The following is a 9629-nucleotide window of genomic DNA, read 5'->3' on the forward strand; positions in this document are numbered from 1 at the left end:
ACTACTACACATCAATCTAAAGTCAAATACTCTTTTAATATTTATAATTTTCAAGCTAAATGTCGCTTTAATATATAACCTTACAACCACCTAGCGACTGAAAAGACAAATTATCGATAGGTGCGGAGATTTCCACATATATCTCTGTGTGATTAGCTGAAAGATATTTTATACGACTCGTGCACATGTGTATTCATAATTCTTGTTCACATACAAAAACATTGAATACCGCTTTTAAAATCAGCTATTTAATTAAAGCAGTTGTTGAAAATAATACGTATATTTCGATCCTAGAGAAATTATCCGTCAATATATTTTACTTTCAATATATATAATACAAATCACGTTAAATACATATCACTGTCGAGAAACACCAAAACAGAAAGTATATCCTACTTTTATTTTTTTCTGCTTACGTTTAAACTCAATGATAAATTCTTAGTATTAAGTTATATACTGCTTTGTCTAAATTGTTTCATAAAAATTCATAAAAATTTCTTCCAGATTAGTTGATTCGTGAAGATAACTTTGCGCTTTATTATATTATTTTTGAAATGTAATCTAAAATTCCTTGACCAGGAAGACACGATCTGTAGATCCCCGAGCAATCCTGATAGTCTCGTCCAAATTCTAGTGCTTGTAAATACTCGGAGTCTAATGATGTGTCGCTTTTTCGAGGCCTAAAATGAATAAACATCATATCTCTCTATTTTGAAAAGCGTAGCACTACTTAAATTCGTACGAGAATTAAAATTTAAATAGTCTTACGTGAGCAAAAGGTGCAACAATTCCCCTACAAGTCCCTCGTCCTCTAAAGGCATCGTTGCCGTTTCGCATATGCTCTTCTTCATGCATTCTCTTCCATCTATTCCCCTTCTATGAATTACGATTATTGAAAGAAAAAACAATTATACATGTATAATCGCAGCAGTTGTTTAATTACAGTTGAATAAACAAATAAAATATTATTAATTATCTGCCGCTCTTGTTTAAGCATATCTCAGGACGCGTATATCCGCAAATAACGTGGTAAATTTCGCTCGAGATATCGCATATATCTCACATGGAAAGATGACGCTTTACCTCTCGAATTCCTCCTCCAAGAGACGGTAGACGGTCATTCTTTCGTTCCAGCTAACGCTTTCACGTCGTCGTCGCGAAGACGACGATGCGAAGAACTCCGTGAAGAGTGTCGCGTTCTGCGGCAAGAGGTATTGGAACTGTAAGTTCTGCCCGTAAACTAAAATCCTGCCTGAGAGCTGTACGGGCACGGCAAATCCCACGATGAGCTTATCACAGATACAACGAGCAGATGAATTTCAACGAATGTATCCGCGTGCTTACATCACAAGAATATTAGTTCAGCTATTTTTACACAAGTATCCTCATTATGTATTTAGATATCTGAGTGCGCTTCGGATAGACCGGAAGTTACGATGTAAATAAGACACATTTTCTTGGTAAAAGAATCACGAATGTGCGAAAACAAAAATTATAATAAAATTGAAGGAGCGATACGAGTTGCAGCGAGTGACAACTTTCCTCGAAAATTTCTCACGAAATAGCGCTGCGCGAGATTCCAACCAAAGTAACATCGAAACGGATCAGACGCGTTTGCATATTTCTCGAAAAACTCGAAGGATCTTACGATCGTGGTTTAAATCACAGTGCTATCTCCGTTTCTCCTTCTCCCCTCCCTCTTTTCTCTCTTTTTCGCGCAGAAAACATCTCCTTTTCTTTATCCTCAAAAATAAAGGATATTTATCTCTTTCTCAAGATAAAAGCGTCACTTTCTCTCGGTCGGAGCTAGAATAAAAGGTATACTGGGCGCGAGCGAATATATCGCGATGAGGGGCAGTTTACTCGCTCATCCGGAAAAGTATAGACCGAAGATACGGGGAACGAAAAACGTACGGGAATTAATTTCGTGATTTTCTCGAGTCAGCACACGACGGGGAATTGAGAGGGCGAGAGAAACCGGGCGCTTTCCGCCGCAACTCGGAGGACGCGGATGCTGAGTAGCGTCGTCGCTGATGCCATCTCGCGATTATAGACGCGTAAAAATTCATATGCTAATACCCGGTATGTGTAGGCCGTAAAAAATGAGATTGGTGGGTATAGACGAGTAGGTCTCGCGAATTCATTTTAGAGATTGCGCGCGGTGTCGTAAATCACCCGCGAAATGAAAGAAAAAAACCTATGTCTGGTCTAGCTTGGCACGACGCAAACAAAGATACGGCACGAGGCGAGGAGGAGGGGGCACCAACAACGATAATATCGGCGTCTGTTGAATGTGAAGATGTGCAACCGATGGTCCGATCGCAGCGCGCGCGATCGAGAAGAGATTGATGAGCGGCCCCGAGAAAAGAAAAATGCGAGAGAGGAGGCAAGAACGCTGCCACTATCCCCCGTATCGAAAAACAGATAGGTATAAGGGATAGACAATGAAAAGCGTGCGCGAAACTTTGTGCAGTAAGACGCATCAACGTGGAATATTGAGAGAAGGCTCCTGTTGTGTGTTTTACGTTGCATCGCACGTTTCCTCGACTACGGTGGTTTAATTGCAGCTTTGTCCATGGACGAGATGTCTCTATCCTTACGCTATTTTCGCAACCTGCAGATGACGGAGGAGCCACTTACAACTCTCTGGCAACCCGCCAGACCTGTCCTTCCTCCTACATTAGTTTTTATGACGCGCAACGCTCTTCTACTTTGCTTAGATGCCTCGTATCCTTTATGCAAAAGCTAACCGACGTCGCCAAGACAGAGGCTGCCAATTTATTTACATTAACTCTTTACGTCACACGCTTTCCTGCTTCTCGAAAAACGTTATGAAAATACGGGCGATACACATGAGTAATTTAATAATGCTAAGTGAAGTATTCGTTTTATATCCCAAAGATGTTATTTCGTACTATATAATTAACTTGTGTTAAAATTTCCGTTAAAGCTTGTACAAATACACCGTATGGACACAACGAGCGTGTTTACCTTTTCCGTTTCTTGTCCGTCTCGTTCAACGAGGTGAGAGAAGTATTTTATTCGCAAATAGAAAGAATTTAAACCTCTGTGTAGCAATATGATGTAAAAATATTCCAAAAAAGTGCAAAGTAACTATTTAAAAGTATAATAACATTTAAAAAAGTAGTTGTTAAAATGATAGAAGAGTACGTCACAACACAAAAACCAGTATTACGTAAGAGAGAAAAGAGATAAAAATTGTATTTCTTCGAAATATAATTTTTTGCACAAGACAAATTTCCCGAGATTCGAGCATCGTCTTAGAGTTGAAAAATGTATAATAATATTGTATACGTTTGCTTTGATTTTTTTCCCCCGAAGTTTAATATCCAGCTCGCACGAATGCCTTTATCTTTTCTACCGATTTCTTGTGTTTTTCGCGCTACAGCCAGAGTCTGGTTTCGTCGAACCACTGTGAATCGCACAACATTTCCGTTATGCAGCGACCCGTATACATTGCAGGAATCTGAATTCGTCGTCCTGCCGCGAGGGACGGACGACGAATCGTCCTCGACCGATCGTCCTCTACTTATTGGAAGAAGCAGGAGAGAGAGATCGATATCCCATTCTAAATATCTGTTCCCCGGAAGAACAGAAGTTCCCCGGAAGCGCGCGCTGCGCTCGCGGCGGCGCGGGCGCGCGGCGTCTTGTTTTCTCCGCAATGCTATTGCATTTTCGGAACGTATTTACATCTACATCAGGAATCCCGGAGGCTCCCGCCGCGATCGTAGCCCGCGAGCTTTGTAATTACAGCTTTGTTTACCTGGGAATTTACCTCTGTTACGGATATTGCACATTTGTTAAAGCGGTGGGTGCTACCGATCTCGAGAAGAAACGCATGGCACGCAAGCCTCTTGTGGCACCATGCTTCGGCGAGCTTCCCTCGTGGTATTTAACGGACATTGTATGTAATCCAATATCATAGCATCAGGCATACAATAACGGGGGCATTCGCGAAATGTATTCAAGCCGCACTTTATTAACGATGCATTTTGCGCATGGCAGTATATTCACTGCGCGGAAAGCAATACTCCGAGGAGAAAGAGCTTCGTCTTTCCCGCTCTTCACCGCCCGTTTGTGCTCGTCGCGAATCACAAATCCAATCTTTACAATTACCGCGCTGCTCCTTGGATTAAAGGGTCTTCTCGACTTTCCGCGGGGAGAACAATTGACTATCTCCGCGTTATAACGCGAACGGTCGTGACGTCGTTTTACTCCGTTCGTTTGTATACGTATATGTATGCCAGCGCGCCATGTTTCGAATGTTTCGATACCCTTTCATGCGCATTAATCGCATAAATTGAATTTGTCTCTCGTGCATTTGCGTTTCACGAAATTTTTTTACTTTCTATTTTCACGAAATAGTAAAAAAAAAAAAGTTCAACGATTGTTCATACGCTGCCAAATTCTTTTCTGGAACGTCGTGTTTTATATTTTTAGCATTACTCCGCGATATTTTCCCTATGTTGGAAGAAATGATATAACCTTGACATTTTGCCAATTTATGATAACTAAATTCTCTCTTTCTCAATTACGTTCTACTGATAAACATTATTTTTATATTGCACGGCAGTAGAAATGTATTTGCAAAAGACGCGAGAAATGAGTTCTGAATTAAGAAAGGCTATATATTAAAATAAAAAACAGGTAAATGTAAAAAAAAATAACAATTGCGATAGCGCAACGGCAATGCAGATAATATGTTTTTGATGTTAAAAAATATAAAATTTTGTCAAGACACGTACAGCGTTAATTTCTGATAATATGCAAATAAATGTCTTAAGTATCGCTCACAAAATTTATGAACATTATAATTATATACCTAATTCATAGATACATTATTTATCTAGATTTAAAGTAATAATTAATCCTCTTCAGTTTCTACCATCTATAATCGGGTAGCAAAGCTCGAAACGGGAAAGTGAAAAGGAAGAACTAATATATTCTTTCATTACTGATTACTCCTACAATTTTAAAACCACTTATTTACACACTAATCAGATACTCCATTGAGTTTTCGTTTAATTTCCCCTAAGTTTTCCTTCCTTTAGAAAGAAAGAGAGAGCGAGAAGGCCGAGAAGGAGGTAGATATAGTACTAATAACCGAGAATATCTCGTAGAGGCAGCGAAAACGAAAGACAAACAACTCATCACGACATCGAATCGTCTCATCCAATTGCGAAAACTGCACAGCAGGAGTTTTCCAATTTAATTAGTAGATTTAAGGGCGGACCGCAGATAAAACTGCAGTTAATTATCAATAACGTCCTGTGGCGAACGCCGGGACATACCCGCCATTTAAATTTGTTCCCCTGCTTTTCATGCCGCCGCAGACACTAGCAGCACTGACACCGATAGCGTGAAATTGTAATTTAAAGAAAATTTAACGCGTTTCGTTACTTTGCCTTCGAGATGATTTCGATCCCACTGTGTTAATTAAGCTTGGCTTGAATAAATTTGTAGAGAAGATCACAGGATAATGTAATGTATGTGAGAGCAATTTTTGTTTTAATATTTAACGAGAAAGCTCAGAAAGAATAATTATTAATTATGAATAAATTTTAATGTATAACAAAATAAAATTTTATCTACCGAGCTTTCGCTTTTTCTCAACTTCTTTTATTATATTTTTTATTATTTATAAAAACTAAAATGTGTATAGTAATAAAATATTTTATATTTAGATGTTTCAATCTATGCAACATTTTTCCTGACTTAACAAATAATAAATTACAAATTGTAACTTCCAATAATTAATTGTAAATTATTAATTACGGGCATTTTAATTAAATTATTAATTTAACGTTTGTAGAGAAGCTACATAAATTGTATTTTTACTTAACGATTAATGTTAAAACGACGAGACAACGAAATGGAACTGAAAGTTCACTATGCAAAGAATATTTCTTTAGGAAATGAAAAATTTATTTCAGTAGGATTCAGACTGTGCAGGATGATTACAGAAATCTTCCACGACTAAAAGATAGGAGTATCATTGGTTCGTCAGGTGGAATATATTTGCCGTGAGATAAAATCCGCATCTTCGCGAAGAAAACTCACCATCATTTCGCTCGGCGTCCTCGGCGAAGTATTACGCCGTGAGAATCGTAATTAGTTAGCGCGTCTTCTTGAGAGAAATATTCAGACACAGAAAATTTTCAAATACGCGCGCAGCGAGAAGTACTTCAAAAATTAATTCTCAAACTAATCAGAATCCTCGACTTGAAGCGAGGAACTTCGTAACGATAAAGTTAAAAACCAATGATGCGATATTACGGCGCGTACCGAGAAAAAGTGATACTCTCTAGAGTTAATAAGTGCTTAAAAATACCTTGAATGTTCCTCCATATGGGTAGACGATTGGCGGCGGGAACAATATCTGTCTTCTCAATCTAGACGTAAAACCCTCGCTTCTCCAACAATATAACACGAGAAAACTCAGCAGGAACATCTTTCTCGCCATTAAGAACTGACAGAACTGATGAAAGAAATATATAATGCAATTTATTTCTAACATATATATAAAATATAGATTCTTCACTTTGACCTCTAATGTAGCGAATTAGGTATTGTATATTTGCCCACGCTTTCCTTCGTGTGTATTGTGATCTCGCGTACCAGTTTCAACAGTAATACGAATATACTCGATAAAAAAACAGTTTAAGCAAGAAAAACAGGGACAGTTTTGTACGCGGGGCAGTTTTCAATAACAGCTTTTTTGACAGTTTAGGTCAACAACTGTCACGCACGTTTCCCGTCAAAAAGCTGTACTGTCAGAGTCCCACATTCGTCATTTATTGCGTTGCTTTTGTCCAAAAACTGGCCGTTTTTTTTTCTACGTGAAACACGAAAAACAATATTATTCAGAATTGCTCCGTGTTGTTCTAAACTGCGCCCTCTTTATTTTTTGTCTCTTTGAGACGCGTAACGCGACTCATTAAAAGTTCATATCGCGTATTCGTCACAATATGCACAAACAGCAAAATAATATCATTTTACAGGCGGAGTGACACAGCAAAAAAAGCTTTATCATTATTATGCCATATTGTTGCATTTTTGCTTAGATTTTATAGTTTTATAGTCATTCAAAGTTTCTATTGTTAATTACAGATAATTGAAGTATAAATTATGTCTTTACTTTATTTACCTAAGCTCGTTTTTAATTAGCGTATGCAGAAAAACATATGAGTGCTTACCGTAGTATTGATTACAAAAGAGAATAGACGCAGAAGTGAAGAGATCTATAAAAATACATTATTGTAATTAACATATTATTCATTTAGACTCTGTTACAATAAATAAACCAACCCTGCTTACAGACGACGAACTTACGCGCGGAAAAAAATTACGCGGAAGAAATTTTTATTAGCAAAAATTGCGGGAAAATAAAATTAAAAAGAACCGGCTTGTAATAATTTTTATATTTGACGACTGTGTCGTAATATCACACTTCCCCGAGTCGATCCCACTGGATTCCGCGGGGGATACAAAGCGGGACGCACAATGGAGGAAGTATACCGTGATCTCGGGCTGAAAAGCGCGCGCGATTCTTGAACTCGCGTCGTATTCTGCGGATAAAATGTACGCTGCCACTGTCAGGGCGAATGAATTCGTATTCAGGTGTACCCCCCGCGGGTGGCCGGCATTAAATATAGCTACTTTTATCAAGGGTGCAATTTATGGCGGCCTTTATGACCCGTCCTGTATAAGTATCGCGTTGCCTTCGCACTCGTGGGTGAGTGCAGCCGCCGAAAATGGAGCTTCCCGCGGTAAATAACTCTAATGCCTGGCACCCGGAAAAGTTTCCTGAGTATCGCCCGAAGGGAGACCTCCGTCGTCACGGATTCGTCGTCTTTCCCTTTGATCTCACCTCGAGTAATACGCCACATCGCATCAAAACCTTGCTTACAAGTACGTAGATTCAAATCGCATACGATCTGGCGCAAGGAGTGAATCTTCTTGCATATTCCTTAAGAGAATTTATCGGGAAAATCATAATCTCATATTTTCAGCGCTTAAGAACGTACAATTCCTGTTCCGGTAATAAATGTAACTTTTGACGTAAAAGTCCTGGGAGTTTGGTGGAACGCGCTACAGTTAATCGACACTCACATAAAATGGAGTAAGTGGCAAGGTTTAGTTAATTATTAATTTTGAAAACAACGTAAAGATTATCTTAGGACCGTGATCGAATTTGCGGCGAATTTGTAGCGACATATGTATTTCATCTAGCGCGAGCATACCTTTATAATCTTACGACCGAGAGCACAGTGAACTCGCTGCTGCAGGAGTGGCGCATACGCACGCTTGTCTGACTTTAACCGGCCGTTTCTACTTGCCCGTTTCGGAACTCCTGTCGGCGCACGTGGCCCGACCTCGTGAAAATTAACGTAAATTCGCAGAGCCGCACGAACTGCTTGCTCAGCGAGTCGACACCTGCGATGAATTATGGTCAAGCACGCTCAAATGACTTGGTACGCTCACAGAAAATCGCGACCAGTAGAGGCTCGGAGACGTTCTTGAAATTAACGATTAACGTTCCTGAAATTCGAACCGAATCCGTATATAAAGCTTAGTTCGCTCACAATCAGTATAAGCAGATTAAATATTTCTCTCGCAACTCTGCATCTCGAAAAATATTATACGATTTATACCGGAGTTGCAAATACAATTAATAATTATTTCGGGCAAAAATTTTATCTCGGTTTAAATATAAAATATATTTACTTGAACGCATACTAAATGTTACTATGTAATATTAAGTTTTTTAATATTTTGTTGTTGCGTGTATAAAGTTGAATTACTGTCTTCACTGTGGACGAATAAATAATCTTCTACTGAATTATATTTTATATATTTACGCTGAATTTAACTCCGCTTTTTTCCGCGTGTACACAAACGTTGTTTAAATATACACTCACAATGTCAGGCATAATTAATCATCGTTACGCAGATTACTTCATGCGTCTCCTCCTTTTTTCCCACTCGGCGTTTCAATTAAATCCTATCACTTCTGCGTATCGAGTGATGCAGCGCGTGTAACGTAATAGCGCGGAATATATACTTCGTAAAACTGTAACGACCCAGGTTAAAGTTAATGACAAGCCATATACAATTCGAACAATGGAGGCGAAAACGCGCGCGCGGAAAGTAGCAGTCAGGTAACATCGCCGAGATAGATGGCAATTTACCGCTCACCCCACTCCTGCGAATGTTTGTCAGTTCTGCCTTTGTAATCATTGTTTGCGGAAAGTTGTCGCTACCTCTCCCCCCAGGTGGGAATGCCCGCGACAAGTTCCGGATAAGGGGCGTCGCGCGGAACAAGTTTTGGAACAAGAAGATTACACGCTCAAGCTTCGGAGCCCCCGAGAAACGCGAAGGCAAAGAGGCTCCGTGAAAGGGAAGGAGCGCGTAGCGCGTAGGGGTGTGTACCGGGGTGGAGATGTAACGCACGTGAGGGAAGAGAGCGTGGAGAGAAAGAGAGAGAAGCGAGATGAGATAAATGGAGATGAGGTCGGAAAAGAAAGAGGGAGAGCGTAAATCGGGTGGGACTAAATAGAGAAGGAGATCGTTACTCTACGTCGAGGGTAAATCTCCGCGAGTTAATG

At 39.6% G+C, this 9629-nt stretch overlaps 1 protein-coding gene across 3 annotated transcripts; it reads right to left on the bottom strand.

Annotated features, from left to right (window-relative positions):
- Positions 1-302: 302 nt before the first annotated feature.
- Positions 303-8598, bottom strand: LOC143901317 (uncharacterized). Of its 3 annotated transcripts, none has more exons than XM_077413525.1 (5): positions 8265-8598; positions 6353-6499; positions 1084-1289; positions 769-876; positions 303-680 (listed from the first exon to the last, which is right to left on the bottom strand). In XM_077413525.1, the coding sequence occupies exons 2-5, from the start codon at positions 6482-6484 to the stop codon at positions 539-541; spliced, it is 588 nt and encodes a 195-aa protein (XP_077269651.1). In that variant the 5' UTR covers positions 6485-6499; positions 8265-8598; the 3' UTR covers positions 303-538. The 3 variants fall into 3 exon arrangements, with proteins under 3 accessions (XP_077269651.1, XP_077269636.1, XP_077269645.1); XM_077413510.1 differs by having other exon boundaries at positions 6353-7262; XM_077413519.1 differs by lacking the exon at positions 8265-8598 and having other exon boundaries at positions 6353-8249.
- Positions 8599-9629: the final 1031 nt, after the last annotated feature.

The sequence above is a fragment of the Temnothorax americanus genome, unplaced genomic scaffold, assembly GCF_048541705.1.
Source record: "Temnothorax americanus isolate GAGA-0224 unplaced genomic scaffold, ASM4854170v1 Scaffold10, whole genome shotgun sequence".
Taxonomy (NCBI): Eukaryota; Metazoa; Arthropoda; class Insecta; order Hymenoptera; family Formicidae; genus Temnothorax; species Temnothorax americanus.

Bases quoted from the DNA above. Each gene is read 5' to 3' on its own strand.
- LOC143901317 (XM_077413510.1), bottom strand. From the start codon at position 6,538: ATGTTAGAAATAAATTGCATTATATATTTCTTTCATCAGTTCTGTCAG. The intron at 877-1,083 runs GTAAAGCGTCAT...CGTAATTCATAG, and splicing joins TTGGAGGAGGAATTCGAGAG to AAGGGGAATAGATGGAAGAG. The intron at 681-768 runs GTAAGACTATTT...TATTCATTTTAG, and splicing joins TTGTTGCACCTTTTGCTCAC to GCCTCGAAAAAGCGACACAT.